The 19230-nt window shown below is 38.2% G+C and overlaps 4 protein-coding genes and 1 non-coding gene across 6 annotated transcripts; 2 read left to right on the plus strand and 3 right to left on the minus strand.

Moving 5' to 3' along the window:
• Positions 1-823: 823 nt before the first annotated feature.
• On the minus strand, positions 824-4451 carry LOC111781286 (alpha-xylosidase 1). The gene is made up of 3 exons (XM_023661794.2): positions 4180-4451; positions 3410-4095; positions 824-2864 (listed from the first exon to the last, which is right to left on the minus strand). Exons 1-3 carry the CDS (start codon positions 4422-4424, stop codon positions 994-996), a joined length of 2802 nt encoding a protein of 933 aa, XP_023517562.2. The 5' UTR covers positions 4425-4451; the 3' UTR covers positions 824-993.
• Positions 4452-7251: 2800 nt separating this feature from the next.
• LOC111808759 (uncharacterized) lies at positions 7252-8134 on the plus strand. Its single transcript, XM_023694924.2, has one exon. It carries the CDS (start codon positions 7374-7376, stop codon positions 7947-7949), a length of 576 nt encoding a protein of 191 aa, XP_023550692.2. The 5' UTR covers positions 7252-7373; the 3' UTR covers positions 7950-8134.
• A 449-nt stretch (positions 8135-8583) lies between these two features.
• Positions 8584-11838, plus strand: LOC111792276 (SUPPRESSOR OF GAMMA RESPONSE 1). Of its 2 annotated transcripts, XM_023673648.2 has the most exons (6): positions 8663-8971; positions 9762-9903; positions 10004-10190; positions 10261-10754; positions 10866-11243; positions 11323-11838. In XM_023673648.2, exons 1-6 carry the CDS (start codon positions 8964-8966, stop codon positions 11377-11379), a joined length of 1266 nt encoding a protein of 421 aa, XP_023529416.2. In that variant the 5' UTR covers positions 8663-8963; the 3' UTR covers positions 11380-11838. The 2 variants fall into 2 exon arrangements, with proteins under 2 accessions (XP_086984108.1, XP_023529416.2); XM_087127982.1 differs by having other exon boundaries at positions 8584-8971; positions 10261-11243.
• A 2776-nt stretch (positions 11839-14614) lies between these two features.
• Positions 14615-15001, minus strand: LOC111792302 (small polypeptide DEVIL 6). Its single transcript, XR_015411652.1, has one exon. It is a non-coding gene; the product is annotated as a small polypeptide DEVIL 6 (transcript).
• Positions 15002-17548: 2547 nt separating this feature from the next.
• On the minus strand, positions 17549-18794 carry GATL3 (galacturonosyltransferase-like 3). Its single transcript, XM_023673658.2, has one exon. The coding sequence runs from the start codon at positions 18792-18794 to the stop codon at positions 17793-17795; it is 1002 nt and encodes a 333-aa protein (XP_023529426.2). The 3' UTR covers positions 17549-17792.
• Between the last annotated feature and the right edge of the window lie 436 nt (positions 18795-19230).

The raw sequence follows: 19230 nt of genomic DNA on the forward strand, positions 1-19230 counted from the left end.
AAATATTTTTATATTATTTTTTTAACATAAAAAAAGTAATTTAAAATTACCATTGAAGACTAACATTAAAATTTATTAAAGATTTAGAAGCTAAAGTTAACTACCAGATGAAAAAATTTAAATATTTATAAATTTGTATTGCATTTAAAAAGTAAAGAGGGGAACAGTGGTACGGAATGAAAAAGTGAGAAATAGGGAAAAAATGAACAAAAAAAAAAGAAAGGACCACACCATGCACGTGATAATGTCTGTATTGATATTGGCAAAATAAAGATCCGACCCATGCCCGACCCGAACAAAAAATGCCCCAACTAACATCCACCGAAAAGTCACGACACGAATAATTAATGCAATCCATTGTTCTCTCTCATCATGTGAGATTCCAATAATGACCATGCTCCACATCCAGCAACCATCATCATCCCCTCATCATGTGCATGCCATGCATGAATATCATTTCCGCGTAACGACAAAGTGGGCCCACTGCAAACAGGCTTACGTTTTTCCCGCCCATAGCGCCGACGTGGAATCTTCCGCCTTATTCTTCCCGCCAATATCTCCGCCTATACCGTTTGTCTTCCACAGAATTCTCGACACGTGTCGGACTATGAACCCCACTCCTCCAGCTGTTACGCCTAGCATTACGATGACGCGCCCAATTCGGCTGCTATTTTAGTCTCAGTCCACAACTGCGGAAAGGGCCATCTTTTCTTTAATTTTCTCGCCTTACATTACACCTAAAATTAAGTCAAAATTAACCCTTCAAATTATTTTATTACAAATACGTGGTTTATTATTTGCGTTTCTAAGTGACACGTATGCATAGAATATTAGCCCAGGCCCACATTAGAATTCTATGAAAGATTTCAAAGGCCCAACAACAAGCCCAATGTTACAGATCAATGCAAAGGAAGACTACAATAGATGAGGACATACAAAAGAAAACACAAGATTCATGGTTCGATCAAGCTCATTCCATGGTGGACTTCAAATTTAAGAGCCCATTTGCCAGGACAGCTTGAAGCTTCTCCCAATTGGCAACGATAAGCCACTGACCTCAACCATCAAACTTTTTCCTCTTTCACCATCTTCCCCCAATGGCTCTTGCTCTATATTTTGCTCCACCGTCGAGGCCGAAACTCCCGCCGCCACCGGAGCTCCATCCACAGAGACCTCCTTCGCCTTCCCACTTCCATCCAACCCCAAAACTGTAACTTTCTCAACAATCAACCCTTTGTCCAAAGCAAACTGCCCTGCTGCAACTTCCGACCAAATCTTCACACGGCCGTTATTCTTCACACCGTAAAATTCCACATACGTCGAAGTACCCTTTGCAATTTTCATCTCCGGCTGCTCATCGTCGTCCAAAAACAGATACCCTCTAGCCTCGCCGTCAGATTCGCCGGCGGGGAAAGTGACAACGAGGCTAAACGGCGTCGCTCGGGCTTCCTTAGAAATCATCCCACCCTGCTGCATTGGCAATATGGCGTTCTGATATAAATGAACATTAATCACATGAAGGGGTGCATGGAGTGTCATATAACGCCCCTTTTTGGACATGATCACGTTCGTCATATTAAACATATCGTACCAAGTCCCCGGCGGAAACAGAGCAGTGACCTCTGTTTTGCTCTGCTCGAGCACCGGGGAAATCATTAAGCTCTGCCCCAGAAGAAATTGGGTGCTAACTCCATAACACTCGGCGTAATTCGGGAACGAGAAGAAAAGTGGCCTTGCAATTGGGGCCCCTTTGATATGAGCTTCATACGACAAAGTGTAAAGATATGGCAAAATCTTGTACCTCATTCCCAACGCATTTCTAGCAGAGGTAGCCACTGATTCCCATTGGTAAAGCTCCTGTCTAGGAGAATAGAAATTGGCATGATCTCTAGAGAAAGGGTAAAAAGCTCCAACTTCAATCCAACGGTTACAAAGCTCTTCCGTTGGCGCTGGATAGAACCCACAAATATCAGACCCCACCATAGGGATACCGAAGATACCGAAATTGAGGACAGTGGAAATGGAGTATTTCAAATCCTGCCACGTCCCTTGATTGTCACCAGTCCAATGGGCGGCGTATTTGCCAGAACCGACGAACGTGGAGCGTGTGAGGACAAAGGGGCGTTTTCCTTCGAGCCCTTGAAGGGCCTTGTGTGTGGCAATTGCTTGCGAAAACCCGTAGAGACTGTGAGCGTCGTATTCCAAAACGCCGTTGTAATGAACAGCGCTTGTAGCGATTGTTTTGTATCCAATCGGAACCTGCAGTCCGGATGCGTTGATTTTGTAAGGTGGGTCATCCCATCTTGTGTCTGTTATGTTCTTACAATCCAAACAACAAATCCACCCGGGTCCAGTAGCATTGGGGCACTGTTTCCCCACCGGTATCGTGCATTTTCCGGTACAGAAATTGGAGGCTTCGTTCATATCAATCCAAAGGCCATTCACCGGAACGAGTTGGTGAAACCGGCTAATCTCATCGGCCCACCAAGAGACGGTGGCGGGATTGAGGAAGTCCGGGAAGTGGACGGGGCCAGGCCAAACTTGAGCCAAATAAGGGTGGCCTTGGTGTTTGATGAAGACGTCTTTCGCAAGGGCTCTTTGGTAGACGGCATAGGTGGAATTAACGGCGATTCCAGGATCAATTAGGACAATGTACTTCATGCCGGAGCTGTGGATTTTGTTGAGAAATGATAACAGAGCTGGATGAGGGTAACTGATGGGATTGAGAGTGAAATCTTTGTGGCCGTCCATGTGGTCGTCGTCGTTCCATATTACATCGAGTGGGATCTTGGCCTTTCTGTAATTCTCCACGACGTCTTCCACGACGGAGAGGTTCCGGTAGCCCCATCGGCACTGGTGAAACCCTACAAATTCCAGTTCACATATAATAAGATCATTTTTATCTCTAAAGTTTTGAACATAAACTTAAATGCTTTTTTCACCTTTAATCTTCTCATAAAATGACATTATCTCCTGGACTTCAACCATCTTCAACACCTACTTATAAGTATATTTACGTATAGGCCTACAACATTAACTTCGTTCACATGTTGCTACGACTCCATGAAGGCTTACCCCAAGAAAAATCCACTTTAGAGTATGGACCATTCCCTTTCCCTTTCCCTTTCCCTTTCCCTTCCCATTAATCCCCAAACCAAACCCACTTTTTCCCTCCTCCACACGACACATCAAACCAAACCCAAAACACTTCCTTCCTTTCTTCCTTATCCCAACAAACCTCACCATTTTCATTCTCTACATATCAACCATTAACAAGAATTGTCATGTTTTAACGAGTCTAAATCAGCCATTACATTAAGTAATCTAGTTTCGTCTATAATAATTAACATGTACTTTTCTCTCCTAAGTAAATTGGGAAGTGTGAATAGAAAAGCATGATTATACGTACCGAGAGCCCAATAAGGCATGGGAGCCGGCCGCCCCACAAATGCTGTATACTGATCAACCACGCTCAATGGCGACGGCCCTGCGAAGAAGTACAAATCCAAAACACCGCCAATTATCTTATATGTCAATGAGTTCCCTCTGTAAAACACATCCATCCCGTTGCTATTCAGAAGCAAAACGCCGTGAGCGTTCGCTTCCCCTCCGCCGCCGCCGTTCCTCAGGTCCATGTACACCGGGTGGGACCCGTAGAGGTCGGTGTTCAAAGTCACCGCCGCCACGTCCGTGGTGTAAAGAGTGTAAGGCTCATTGGGCTGCAGTTTCATCCCTTTCGGCTGCGTGTTCTCCCCCAGCCCGTATAACGCTGCGCTTTCCGGCAATTTTGTCGAAATTTCTAAATATTGGTCCTTAAACACCAGGCTGTTAAATGGGTCGGATTCATCGCTACCCGAATTGAAAAGGGTCTCCCCATTTGACTTCCTCTTCACCGTAAAGCTAAATGGGTCAGCGGAATAACTGAAAATCAACTCCGACCCGACATATTCTGAAACGGTTACGTTGTTTTTGGGGAAAACGACAGCCCCTCTCGGCGGCGGAGGGTTTTGTCTCGGTAACAAATTGTACGGAACTTCCCATCGCTTCTTCTTCGCATCCGTGATATGGACTCTCAAACGTTGCTCTGTTTCATGCCTGTAAAATCAAATTACTCAAATCAATCAAAATGAACCCAAAAATGAAAATTATATACAAATGGGGTTATGAATTTCAATGTACTTCACAAAGAGCTGCAAGAAGGGGATATCGGCGCCGTAAACTTGACTTTCAGCGTTAACTTGGAGGAAGCCGAGAATGCCACCACCGGGGGCCTCGCCGACGGAAATCAAACGGTAGCCATTGCCAATTTTCTTTGATGGAAGGGCGTCGGCTGATTTCACGCCGAAATTACAGAAACCAAAGAAGAACAGGGAGAAAAGAAACAGAGCATGAAACGAGGGAGCCTGCAACTGCAATGTCGCCATCGGAGCTTGGAGAAGTGTAGCACTGCAGTGCACTCTTTAAAAGTAGAGAAAAATGAGTGAAAATAAATAAATAAATAAACAAATTGTCTTTTTAGAAAGATAATTCAATTTTCGAATTATTTTTGCGTCATAAATTTTGGTATTTTTACACAAGCTGTCTATTTTAGCTACCGTGATATGAGACATTTGCTTGGAGTAGCATATAATTATTTAATTTAAGTTTTTAGTGTTTTATATTTGACAAAATCGGTTCTGAAATTTTATTATTTAATTCTCATAATGCATTAATACTTTTATGTAAAAATAAAAAAAAGAATATCGCCAAAATGATATACATCATTACTTCAACATCGAGACATACTTGTTTTCAAAGTTAATATTTATTATTACCAATGATTTTGGGCACGTGGTTTATAAAAAAGTCAAAAGAATATAATTTTTGTCTTCTCAAGTCAAATCATGTATTATATATAAAAAAATAATAATAATAAATCAAACCAAGCATTAACTCATGAAAAAGAGTAGCTTTAAAGATTAAGATAATTATTTAACACTAACTATAAGGATTAGGAACTAAATTAGTAATTTACTATAATTATATTAAGCGAAGGTTAATTTATAACTAAAATAAAACCGAAATTGATGGGCTTGTACAGGTGAGGCCCATATACGGCGATTCTTCATTCGGGCTCTGATGTCTTGCTAAAGCCCAATTGAATTGATAAAGAAAAGGCCCACTTTGAATTTCTAGTCTCTACCCTTCATGGGCTCAAATTACTTAATTAAATATATAATCCATTTATTCTTTGTTGGTTGGTGATTCAAAGAAATATTCTCACGAATATTTGAAATATTTATAAATCCATTTTAATTACGTTTAATAAATCCCAATTTGTGTATTAAAAAATCGTTGGCGGTCTCGGTCTTATCTTGAATTCAATGAATTTATTTCTAATTCAACGGGTCCATTTGAAAAGCAAAGTAAATAGGAATTTTAAATGCCGAAAATATGGATTATTAAAAAGTCAAATATCCACACTCTTGTTCTTGTTTTTATTTCTTTCACACATTTTAAGGTATCATTATTATTATTATTTCCGAAATATATATATTATTTGGTAGGAAGGAATGGAGGGTGTCGGCCAGTTGCTGATATTTTGGCAGAATCGGTTCCCCACCCCACACTGAGTGTGGCTCACAGACTCAACCAAATATATATATATATATATATATTAAAAAAAAAATAGACACAATTATCAAGGTTTGAATAATCAGGATGGTAAGTTAATTACTTAATGCACCAAAAAAAGTAATATAAATTTGATGTAAATTACCAAAATTGGTTATATGCAAGATTTATTAACTAAAACAACCAGTCAAGTAAATGATTACACCCTCGATATTATTGAATTTGAAAAATAGAAAATAAATAATTAGACGAACAAAACACGAATATATTTTTCCTCCATTCAACCATTAAATAGCTATTATTGTTTTAAAACAACTGCACGACCATTTGTGTGTAAGTGAAGTAATATTAAAAGCATGAATTACGCATTTGATCAATAATCTAAATATGGTACAATATTGATTTTACACATTATTAATTTATGTAAGAAATTTACTGAGTGTGACAACTGATTTTTAGCATCCATTGGAATTTATTCCTTTCTAAATATATCATTTCAAATTAAAAATAAAAAATAAAAATTCAAAATGTCCAACGGTTGGTAAGGGAATAACGTGTCTCTAATTAATTCTAGAAAGTCAATAAAAAAAGAAATTTGGCTAATTTTATTTTACCCTTCCACTCCACTCTAGACATTTTATTTTATAATTTGTAATTCTCTTTATTTTATTTAAATGAAATAATTTAAAGCAAAAAAAAAAAAAAAAAAAAAAAAAAATCCCATTGGCTGAGCCCACCACAAGATTTTGTACCTTTAGGAGATATTCTCCTTTAATTTAAATTTAAAAATTTTGAAGGTGGAGTGGGCAGACACGTCATCGCCAATTTGGAGATTTTCTAGAAAAGCGCACAATCAAGCACTTTGATTATTGGCTTCCCAATTCGGTCCTTTTTTGGACAAATTCCAACTCACCTTATTCATGCAATTGTTTTGTTGGACCATTTTTACATTCAATATTTGGCATTTCATTTAAATAATATAATTACATTTATTTTATAATGTTTTATCATTGAAGCATAGTGATATGATTAAAGAAATAAATAAAAATCTTATAATGGGGAAGAATTTGTAAAATAATATTTAATTTTATAATAATAATAATAATAATAATAATAATAATAATAATAATAATAATAAGGTGGGGAAGTGGGTTTGTAGGTACAAAATCCATATTCTGCATACTAAATTCCAATTGTTTGTGTGTAAAGCCTTGACCAAAAGGAAAGAGAGGGAAATTACCGAAAAGGGTTTAAACGTAATAATTTGAAGGCAGCTGAGCCGAGCCACCGAAAGAGAGCCAACAAATTAAACAAAAACGGATCCGTCATTGACTCGGATAGCGGGCCCCATTCTTGCGGACTTGTGAATGGAATTGAAAGGAGTTTAATTTTTCCCCATTCCAAAACCGAAACCGGACGAAGTCACGAAAATGAAAAGGAGGTGGGTAGAATTTTCCGTGGGAAACAATTTTCTTTTTAGGGATAAGAGAGAGAGAGAGAGAGAGAGAGGGATTTTTATTAGCATATCTATACGCTTCCACGCGCCTGTTTCCCATCGTTATCCACGCGCCTTGCACCTTCTTTCTCTCCCCCCCTTATATAAATCCCCACTCCTTAATATCCCGCTCAAATTGTCTCACGTTCTTTATCGCCTCTATCTGTTGGAACTTGGCTAAATTATCACAAGATTCGAACGGAAAGGAAACCCTAATTCCTCTTCTCTGATTTTTTTTTTTATTATTATTTTTTTTATTTCATCTATGGAGAATCAGAACTCGAAGAAGCGGGATTGGGACGACTTGGCCGACTCGGAGGTCGGTTCGCCGGAGGTGAAGCGGCTTAGAGATGACCTTCTAGGTTTTCTCGACGAGTCCAATCTAGAACCGGCGACTCCCGATCTCGACTCGTTGATGAGGAGTTTCGAGGAAGAAATTGCTACTGCGTCGTCTTCTCCGGTGCCGGTGGTGGATTTAACGGCGGATTCCGGTGAGTCTCAGCCGGAGTTAGGCTACCTCTTGGAAGCCTCCGACGACGAGCTTGGTCTACCGCCTTCAGTTACTTCGAATAGCCAACAGGAGTTTGACGAAGCGACCGAGTTTGCTCGAGTAACGACCGATTCGTCTGAGACCAGTGAGATTTGGAGGTTTGAGGATCAGATCCCGAACTACGACGCTTTCGAACTGGAAGCCGGAGATATGTTCAGCGGCAGCGGCAACGGCAGCGACGCGGCCGAGTATGTAGGTTTGGATGGGCTGTTGGAGTATTCGAATTTGTGTTCTGATGCGTTGGATAACTCGGATTTTCTCTGGCGGCAAGAATCTCTGCCGGCTCAATAGTTAGAAACGTCGCCGATTAATTAATGTTTTGCGTTAGGAGTAGATACAGATGCCGCAGTTGAATATAGAAATTGGTTCGTTTTTTGTTTCCTTTGTATTTTGTTTACACAGTGGAAATCCTTTTTTGTTCATGGTTATGCTTTCTGGATAAAAATTAGTTGAAACCTTGAAAAATGTTGTTGCCATCCCCTGTTCTCCGTTGTGCCGAGTTTTATCTAACTATCTTATTTGGAATATTGGCGAACGAGGAACGAACAGACTATAAACACGTACGCACCAAACATTTTTTTTACTTTCCCAAACAGATACAAAAGAACTTGTTCTTTTACGAGGAACGAACGAAATAATGGGTAGCGCTAATTGTAGAGGCAGCGGAGCCATTGGGTTCGTCATCGGTGTCATTGTCGTCCGGACATGGTGATTCAGAGACCGTGGATCCTTGGTTGGGCTTTTGGTCCTGGATTTCAAGTTACATTCCTTTCTCAAAGCCCTTAATTTTATTGGGTTCTTATAAAAAAAACCAGCCCAAAACCCATTGTATGTAACCCCAAAAAAAGAACATATTTTTGGACTTGCGTTCATGTGTGTGCATATGTAAAATTGGTCGCACCTGATCAAGTGGAAAGGCTGATCATCGTCCACACAACAAGCGGAACAACCAACGATAATCGAAGTCAACGCCAAGTCGTCGGATAAAAACATATGACCGAGTTGCACAGAATCTAAACCCCTCCCACTGCAAAAGCTGAAGACTGTCGTGCATTTTTAATTCAACCTTTCCCAACTTCCTCCATATTTCCTATTCAATTTTAAATTTCTTGCGTTGGGAAAAGTAGAAAGACAGACCCTTTCCAGTTTCCATCATCGCGGTGTCGTAACAAGACAGGTAGAACAGTCACTGGTCCTCCATTTTTTCGGAACCCGAACGTCGGTTCTTCAATCTGAAGTAGATGAAGCAACTGCGATTGGAGAAATAACACTTTTGGATCTCGATCTCCCCATTCGCCGGCTTCCATGGCTAGGTACCCCTTTCATTTTCACTACTTTTGGGTCATTCTTTTCCTTGCAATCTGGTGTTGGGGTCTGTTTATCTTTGATAATCATCATTTGCTTGCTTGAATCGAGTTAGTTACTAATCTGGGATTACATTAAAACCAAGTTAAGTGGTCGTAAATGCACAACTTGGTTAGGTTTTCGATTTTCCTGTCCCTGTTAACATGCTCAGAATGATGCTATTGCTATGGTCCTCAAGGGGCTTTTTCTTGGGAAGCTTGGTTCATGGGATTTTGTACAATATAACCGTAGATATACCCTCTACGTCCTTTATTTTCAGGCATCTGAAACTGAAACAAAACCGAGGCATCTTATCTTGAAGATGGTTGGGAGAGGAGCCGTACTAATTAAGGGGTTGATCATGGGTTTATAAGTAAGGAATACATCTCCATTGTTACGAGGTCTTTTGAGAAAACCAAAAGCAAAACCACGAGAACTTATGTTCAAAGCGGACAATATCATACCGTTTAGGAGTTCCGTGATTCCTAACATCTTATTACTAAACTTCCATTTTCTTGCTTCTCGTTCTCCTCCTGATATGTTTTTCAGCGTGTGTTCTTGTGGAGCTACTAGAACAGTCTAAGTTTAGGATACCCCTTCAAAGTCTTGCTGTAAACACTACAAAAACTTTCTTTTTTTGATTCTATAATTTGATAAAGATTGATGGATATTTTCATCATGGGGCATAAGTTGTTTGCATTATGCATTAGAGCTCTAAACAGCTCATGGACTTCTGGGTGTTATGTTTGATTTATGCAGACCTTCATGGTTGGTAGACAGCAATAGAATTGCAACAAAAATTAAGAGTGCATCTGGAACAAACAATCCTCGAAGTGTTGAATGGGAAAGCAACCCCAGCAGAAGTTGTCCAAATTGCCTTCATACAATCGATAACAGTGATGTATAACTTCAACTGTTTATTTAATACAAAGTTACTGGTGATTTGGATTAGGTCTTGTTCTTGTTGGTTCTTAGAGCAGTTGAAATCTCTTTGTTTGTAGGTTGCTCATGAGTGGCCAGGATTACCTAGAGGTGTAAAATTTGATCCTTCTGATCAAGAAATTATATGGCATCTGCTAGCCAAAGTTGGCATTGGTGGTTCAAGGCCGCATCCGTTCATCGATGAGTTTATACCAACAGTCGTTGAAGATGATGGCATATGTTATACTCATCCTCAAAAATTACCAGGTTTGTCATCACTGGATGAATACCAATTGTTCAACATGATACTACTAACTTTTTGTTTAATATAATGCAGGTGTTAAGCAAGATGGCAGTGTATCCCACTTCTTTCACAGAGCAATCAAGGCATACAATACTGGAACTCGAAAGCGTAGGAAGATAACAGACGATGATTTCGGAGACGTTCGGTGGCATAAGACTGGAAGGACAAAGCCAGTGGTCATTGATGGGGTTCAGAAAGGGTGCAAGAAGATCATGGTTCTATACATGAGCTTTGCCAAAGGAGGTAGAGCTGAGAAAACCAATTGGGTTATGCACCAATATCACTTAGGGACAGAGGAAGACGAGAGAGATGGAGAATATGTCATTTCCAAAATATTTTACCAGCAACAAAATGTTAAGCAAGGTGAAGTTATTGAACAGGAAGTTCCTGAAATCATTGATGCCATAAAAGTCGATCCCCGCACTCCGAAGTCTGCAACTCCCGAGCCTCCTCGTGTCGAAAGTAGATGTGTGAATGTCGATCCGGAACAGGATTCTGTTATCACTTCCACTAGTGCCCTTGCTGAGGTACATGAAAGTCTTCATTTTTGTGATATGCATATGAATTGGATTAATATGGATATTGAAAAAGGATGGTCACACCTCTTGTTCCAATCTAACGAGTCTGCTTATTACCAGGTTCAACCTGAATTTGAGAAGTCAGACAAATGTGATATGAACAAACCAGAAGGTTGCTCTGATGAAGTGATTGACGATGACGAAAATCGAATCGAGGAAGAACCGAATTGGTGGGAAGGAGAGTCACAGAACATATTGGACTCCCAACAACTTGTGGAAGCATTGTCTCTGTGTGATGATATCTTTCAGAGCCAGTCTCCCCCTAGGGATGGGAACGCTAACAACCACGGCGCATCGGGGAGCAAGTCTTGCTTTTCTGAATATGCAAAATTAGGAGCAGATGATCTAAGGAAGGATATAGAAGAGTGTCAAAATCTTGTCCTTGATCCTGCAAACATCGAACTTGACACACCTCCAGAGTTCAGACTTAGTCAGCTTGTATGTCTAAACCTTCATTCTACAGCCAGTTGAGTTCATTAATTTAAAGTAAAATGACTTTTCTTTGTTCTTCTAACAGGATTTCGGGTCGCAAGAAAGTTTCTTGGCTTGGGGTGGCAAGGCGGCGGATGAGTAAATAATGTGGATTCTGCATCTGTTTTGAGAACCTCGAAAGTGGTGATGTTTTGGCTGACATTTGCTCAATGACACTCCTTAAACTCCTTAAAGCTTTGTGTTGAATTTGTTATGGAACATTGAAAAAAACAAGACATTTGTAAAGAAAAACAGAGGAGGTCGATCCCAAGTTCATAACTTTAAGCCTGTGTTTGCTCTAAAATTGGTGATCACATGAGCTGCCCAACACAATGGGCTGTAAAATGATAGAAAATGGGTGTCCCCCGGCCCCGACTGCGTGTTGCTGTGTCGACAGGCATATTGGATGGGTGCCTTTGCGTCCACCATTTTGGTCCCTCTCTCCTTTCTCTTTCTCATCATCTCCATCTTTCCACACGTTTCTCGTGTGATTCGACAATGGCGGTGTAGAATTATTAGATTTTTTAATCTTTAGACCATTTGATTCGAGCCTTTAATATTATCATCGAACTTGTTAGGTTGGGCGATCTCATAAGCTTAAAGGTTAATGTAAATATACATGGAGTTTGATTTGTATTTAATAATTTATAGTCATTGAAAGATTAGTAGATTTTGGATGAATTGGTGAAGAGAATGGAGGATGTGGGAGGGAAGGCCCACCGTTTGATGGAAGAATCAGACGGCTGTGGTGGGCCAACAGATTGGGAAGCACACGTGGACTTGATAAGCCTGCTGTTTTGACCAACCACGTTCTAACGTTCTGTCGTTTTCCCTGTCAGAGGTGCTACTCTCCTGTGTGGCCGACACCACAATAACATTTCCTTTTCACTTTCTCTAATCTTCTTGATTCCACCACGTGTAACTAATCGTAACTATTTAGCTACAGAATCAAGGATCAAAAAAAATATTTTCCAAATTTCAAAAATTAAAAGAGGAAATTTTATTTAATAATAAACTTATTTTATTTAATTAGTATAAATAAATGGAATAACAGGAATTCGGTATTTCTAATCATTAATATGTAATTAAATCAATATTTAATGTATGTCTCTTAAAGAATATTAAAATTCACGACATAATGTTGCCTCTTGTCAAAAATGAAAAATTTTGTTTGTCTAAATGTCTAACCTTTGTGGGATTATGTTATTTTAAAAATAAATAAAAAAATGCAGAATGGTTTGTAATATATTTTAAAAACATGGTCGGTTTGGTTGAAATTTGATGAATGATATACCGATTTTATATAAAATATATGTGATTTCTATTGTTTATCAATGCAGATATTTCTGCAAAAAACTGCCAAATAGTCCAAAAAAAAAAAATAATAATAATAATTTTTGTATATTACTGAAATAAAAATGAGAAGAATGCTATTGTCACCTGTTTGTGATAAAAACAAGAAAGGGATAAGGTTGTAAGCCTTGAATTCCATGATTAATAGATTTGTGGTGTACATATTGCAAAGTTTTGGAGGGACATTTTATAAGGAACATTTATATTATGCTATGGATAGTTTGGATAATGGAATGATTATTATTAACACCTACTTTGACTAAGTTTGGATGGCTACACATTCACAAATATTATTAGCTCTAACAATATATTTATAAGAATAAATTATTTAAATCTATTACCATTCTAATAATTGAGCTCATGATGTGAAGTTTAAAAAGAATCTTGTGCAAGTGTAGTACACGTCCATGTATATGTAAAGTGTAGGTATAGTATGAATTTATGTAAGATTGGCATTCCTTAATGAAGGAAGGTTGTCGATTTTATAAGAAACACATATTCTATATTGGCATACACCTAGCAGTTAGGATAGCCAATCTAGCTCGCTCTTACTCATTAGAGTGAGATTTGACAACACTTGACATCCACCACGACATGCTATATATACTATAGATTAGGCCTAAATACAAAAGATTTTGAGAGCATGATATGAATATAGTTAGGTAGGCAGGCTATAAATCTTGTAATGAATGAAATTGGAAATTTAAAGGTAACATTATTAGTTAATCCAAAAGGATTGGGGGAAAATGAAAGGCAAATTAGGAGAAAATATTAGAAAGAGATTGGTCGGTGGTTGCACAAGAGACAACTGGCTTATGCAAAGAAAAGGGCAATAATTGAAACCCCCTTTTTGACCGCCAACGACTCTCAAATGGTGACCCCACCCCCACACCGATCTTAAAATATTTACTACCATTCATTCGCGACAATATCATATTATCTACTTTGAATATAAATTCTCACGATCTTGTTTTTAGTTCCATGATCTTTCAATTTTTTTTAGTGAATGTAAGACTATTTCTTTTAAATCTTTGACAGCTAATTAATTATTGTCATGTAATTATTTTGTGTAAAGTTATAGAAGAAGATGACAAAGTGAATGAATAGTTAAATTATTTTGGTGTGCTGTCTGAAAGGACCAAAAAGGAATGGGGTGTTAATTTGGACGAAAGTAGTCCAAATCCAACTCCAACTCGTATGAATATCTTATCACGAACTTTAACTTCTTATACCATTTATAAGCATACCTTAAATTATCAGTTCTTTTTTTTACTAATCTCAATTAAGATGGTGTAATAGTTTTTGTTTATGATGTATGGGAGTGTTGAAGATCTTGTCAAAGATTATAAAGAATCACTTTGATTGGATAGATTACCTTGATTGAATCATGGTTAAAGTATATAACTTTATTTGATTCCAATATCCCAAAAGTATGCAGCTTTTAGAATCCTTCTAGCTTAATAGGGTATCAACCAAACAAAATCTTATAAACTTTAAACAATAGGGGTTTCAACATTTGATTTAATTATATCAATAATCAATGAAATTAATTTTGAGTTTATTAATTAATAGAAAAACCCCATGAAGTTTGGTTTGGATATTAACCCTCTAACCCCTATAATATGAACGAGAAATAAACCTGAACTTAAATTCTTCAAAAAGTAACCAAATATATGGTTTCTTTATGGAAGCTTTAAGCAGCTAGCATCCAATGAAGATGATGTAAGATTTGAATGGGAAATAGGAATACAAAAGTAAAGGGCAGAGAAAAAGCGGTAAAGAGGGGGGAAAAAAAAGGAGAAATCCAAGTGGTGAAGGTTTAATTTTGAGAGGGTAAAAGTGAATTTAAAAAAGAAGAGCTGGGTGGGGGTTTGTGGAGAATCCAACCACATTATTTCCAATTTCATTGTTGAATTTTGAATTGAGTACCCAGAGTCCCAGATGAGTATCAACTTGGCATGCAATTGGTACCAAACTCAAAGGAATGTAATAATGGGGAGGTTGAATAATAGTAATAATTGATGCCAACATTTACAATGTTATTAGGCAATACAAAATTGTGTACCAAGTGGAGAAGAAAATGAATTGTATGAAGGGGGCTAGGATGTACAAAAATAAAAATAAAAAAAAAATAATGAGAATCAGTCGTGCCAACAAAGAAGCATTATAACGCAACGCCTTATAATGTAAAGCCTTGCCCTTTGCTCTCTTATAGCTCCGCCCAGCCCTCTGCCGCTGGAAAGCCTCCTTTTGGAACCTCCAATGCTGCCGCCGCTGTTCATCTTCATCTTGTTCTTGTTCTTGAAGTTGTTGAAGTTGTTGTTGAAGAAGATTTGTTTTTTGTTTGGTTGGATTTGAGAAGGGGAAACACAAATGGAGGATTCTTATATAGAAACAGGGAGTGGGTGTGAGTCAGGACTTAGTTGGCTTTTTCCATTTTTATTCATTTTATTATAATAATTATTAATGCATCGCGTGGAGCGTGATAGAGTCTCATGTGTCCCCCATACCCACCAGACCAATGCTCTCACCTCGGACCCACCTTTCACTATCATTCACATTATTTATGTACATGTAAACATTTTTCAAAATTTGAGGTATAGTTTCATAAAATTAAAATTCATACAAAATCATATTAATTAACGCTATAGTTTTATATGACAATGAGATGATATTATATATTTTAAATTAAAATTCATTGCATATATATATATATATATATAGTCCGAATGATATGAGTCTCACCTAATAATTTTTATGATAAAATAAGTTATAAAATATTGATTTTGGAAAGTGAAGCACAAAGACAATGAACCATTTGTGAGAGACAAAAACAATACACGATAATGCAAGAAAAAGATGCATATAATTGGATATAAATTATACATACGTTGTATCTAAATGAGAGAAGAAAAGAAAAAGGGAGTATTTATGGTAAGGAAATTAGAGGACAAAGAATATTTAAGAGCATGGGGGAGGTCTACCAGCCACCAGCACAGTGGGTCGCCCATTCAACCAACAATGCCACCAAGCTTGCATTCTTCTCTATAACCCCAATTCAATCATCTAAGATCCACCCTCGTCCCGTCCTAACATCATATTATATGTCATATTATGTGTCATTATGCCATATGAATATTTAATTTTGGTTTATTTACTTTTTACGAGATACTAGATTTTTATTTCTTAATGAATTTAAATAACCTATACTATAGAATAGATTAATAAATGTGTTAATATTAAAATAAACAAAACTTTCGATGTTTTTTTTTAATAACTCTAATCAAATTGATTCAAGTAGCTAGTAGGCCTCTCTATTGGTAGTTAGGGTTTGAGATGATCCATTTATATAAGTTTAAGAAGATAAGTTTTTGGTTTTTTTATATATAAAAAAATCATAATGCTTGTTTATTTGGAAATAAATTATTGGGATTGCGGAATTTATTGCAGGGATTAGGGGTATAATATGATGAGGAATTGAGAGCTCAACCTACTAATAATAATAATAATAATAATAATAATAATAATAATAATAATAATAATAATAATAATAATAATAGTAATAGTAATAATAATAATAATGAGAAATTAAAGTGGTTGTTTTGGCTGCATTATTCCCATTTCTGATTGTTTGGTTAGCTGGGGGGAAAATGAATTATTGAAATGTGGTATCAAATAAATGGGACCTAAACTATAAACTATGTATATTTTTGGTAAGGGTAACGTAAATGTTGAGACTTTGGAGTTGGGGGTTTCATATATATTTGAATAATTGATATCGATATTGGAGCCCATAGTTGGAAATGGGTATTCTATTTGATTGGCTTTTGGGGGAGTTTGAAGTGAAATCCCACACGCACCATTTTCAAAAAGGTCGTCCTCCATCTTTTTTCTTTGTTTTTTTCTTTTACCCTAACAGATCTGCAACTGAAATTTCGAGGCAATTTGTAAATAAATAAAATAAAACAGAGAAGACAGAAATTTGGAAGGAAAAGGCAACAGAAAGCAGCAGGGCACCTCAGGTGTGTCCTGCTCCTCCCATTTGGGATCATATCCCTCCTTAACCACTCTGCCCATCTCCAATGGTGATTTAGGGTTTAGGGTAACTTTAGGGTTTAAAGAAGAGTTTAGGGTTTAGGGTAATTTTAGGGTTTAAAGAAGAGTTTAGGGTTTAGGGTAATTTTAGGGTTTCAGAAGAGTTTAGGGTTTAGGAATGTTGCTGTTTAGGGTCAGAGTTGCACGTGAACTTCTTCCCCTTCTCATTTGGTTTGCCCTTTACGTTTTCCTTTGTCCCATCAACCGCTACATACCAAAACTCCCCCACGTGGATCCTCCTTTTTTTTTTTCTTTTCCTTTTTAAATATTCAAACCCCACATTACTGCATTTAAGAATATGGGGTCTCATCCCCTCTTTTCTTTCAATCTTCCCCAATTTTTATTTTTTTTATTTTTTTTATTTTTTACAATAAATACTATCACTACTTACCACACATTTCATGTCTTATAATTTAATGTTCTTGTTTACTAGATTAGGCACCTTAAATATAACAAACCCATATATTTAAATTTTATCTCGAAAAGAAGAAAAAAAAAAAACAGAGAGATTTAAATTTAAATAGATCATCCATAAATAAGGGACATCGTTGCACGTGTATCCGGTCTCAACGCAAATATGGAAACAAAGTCGGTGGAATAGTGTGCACGTGCGTCTCGCATGTGCCCATGTTTCTATTTCTTTTGGGCCTTTTTAATACATCAAATTGGGCTGCTTTACCTTTGGGCCGAACCAATGGGCCTTTTTTAATGTACATATGTGTATAGTTTAATGATTAAGGTATTCAATTTTAGTTAATTAATTAATCCATTAATTTTTAATAAAAACTTTACAAGACCACTCATTCACTCACTAATTTCATGAGTTGGATTAAAAGAAAGCATATGATTGCAGTCACTGATTCAATCTACATCACATCACAAAGATCATTTGAACCTAAAAAATCATTTTGTCTAAAAATAAAAGAAAAAACGAATCCATTTTTACAATGTTGCAGGCTGTAGCCCAGCCCAAAATACAACCAACCCAACAGGCCGACACGCGCTACGGTTGAACCATGTGCTCAGCTTAATGAGCCGTCACCGGCGGCCGCGCTTCCTCCGGCGACTTCAATTATCAGAAAACAGAGAGGAATGACGAGAAAGATCGTAAGGAGCCCATAAGCTGTCGAGTGGACATGGCTTCTTGGCATCCAATCTGAGCCATGGCTTCCCCTTTCCACTCCAATGGAGTAGACTGGCTGGACCAGGATGAAGATTCCTACAAACCCCTTTCAGATTATCCCCACCCAGCCCATGTTGGTTCCACCGGTGCGCTACTCCTTCAACATCCCCAGCAAAAACCAGCAAAAATGGAGGCAGCGATCCCAACTCATAAATTCTGTTCCTCTTCTGAATCCTCATCCATTTCTCCAACCTTTCCGTGTACTTCCCTTCCCTCCATTTTTCCAAATCGATAACCATCACCCCTGTGTTGAAATAGCACGCTTTCCGCCCCTTGAACGCCGCCGCGTGTTCCGAATTCAACCAGAATTTCGGGGTGAAGTAATTCGTGAAATTTGCATGGCAATACTCTGGCGCTCCCAGCACGTGATTCCCCAAATTGATTTTCCAAAGCTTCGCTACATCGTCCACCACCACCAGATCTGAATCGAAGTAGATGATTCTTCCGACGGTGGTTGGTAATAGGTCCGCTAGGTACAGTCTCGCGTAATTCAGCGGCTGATCTAAAGCTCGTCGAATGGAGTAGGTGATTTTTCCTCTTACCAGATTTGAATCGAAATGGTAGAGATGGAAGTTCAGGTAGGGAAATGTGGTGGTGATAATACGCCGAAGCTCTAACCGCCGGTGAGTGACGATGAAATGGAACACGATGTTTTCCGGGCAGGATGAGTGCTGAAGTACTGAAAACACTCCGGCCACCGATCCTCGAAGATACGTACCGTCTAAAGTCATGGCGATGTGGATGACGGATGGCTTCGTCGTACGGAGACATTCTCGACCGTTTCGGAATGCCGGCGCTTCTCTAAACACCGGAAGGTCACCGGCGACGACCGTCGACGGAACCCATACGGTTACGGCGATGAAGAAGAGTAGAACCGGAAAGGCCATTAGGGTTTTTCTTTCCTTTCCGAGATGTGGAAAAGGACGACGAAGCATTTGAGAAGAAGAGAAGGGTAAAATCGGGAATTCAGAATGAATTACTTTTTGGTGGGGCTGGAATATTAAAAGGACGAATGAAGCCAGGCTGGAAATTGAAATGACCTCATTTCATTCATCGCCGTGACTATGGTCGGGGTTTTGAAATTGTGTGGACGTGACTAAAAGAGCTTTCATCAAGAGCCGTACGATTGGTCGGATTCGAAATGAACGGCTCTGATGGGAAGGAAATTTGCTTATACTAAACATTTGACTTAATTGAAATCCCGTGACAAAAAGACCAAATTATCGGTGCTGTTAATGTAACGACACTATATTGAGACCGTTGGATTGACCGCTGTGATAATCGTCACCGTCGGACATGGATGGTGGGGGGTATGAAATGCTG

The sequence above is a fragment of the Cucurbita pepo genome, chromosome 1, assembly GCF_057944985.1.
Source record: "Cucurbita pepo subsp. pepo isolate OVF chromosome 1, ASM5794498v1, whole genome shotgun sequence".
Lineage (NCBI taxonomy): Eukaryota > Viridiplantae > Streptophyta > Magnoliopsida > Cucurbitales > Cucurbitaceae > Cucurbita > Cucurbita pepo.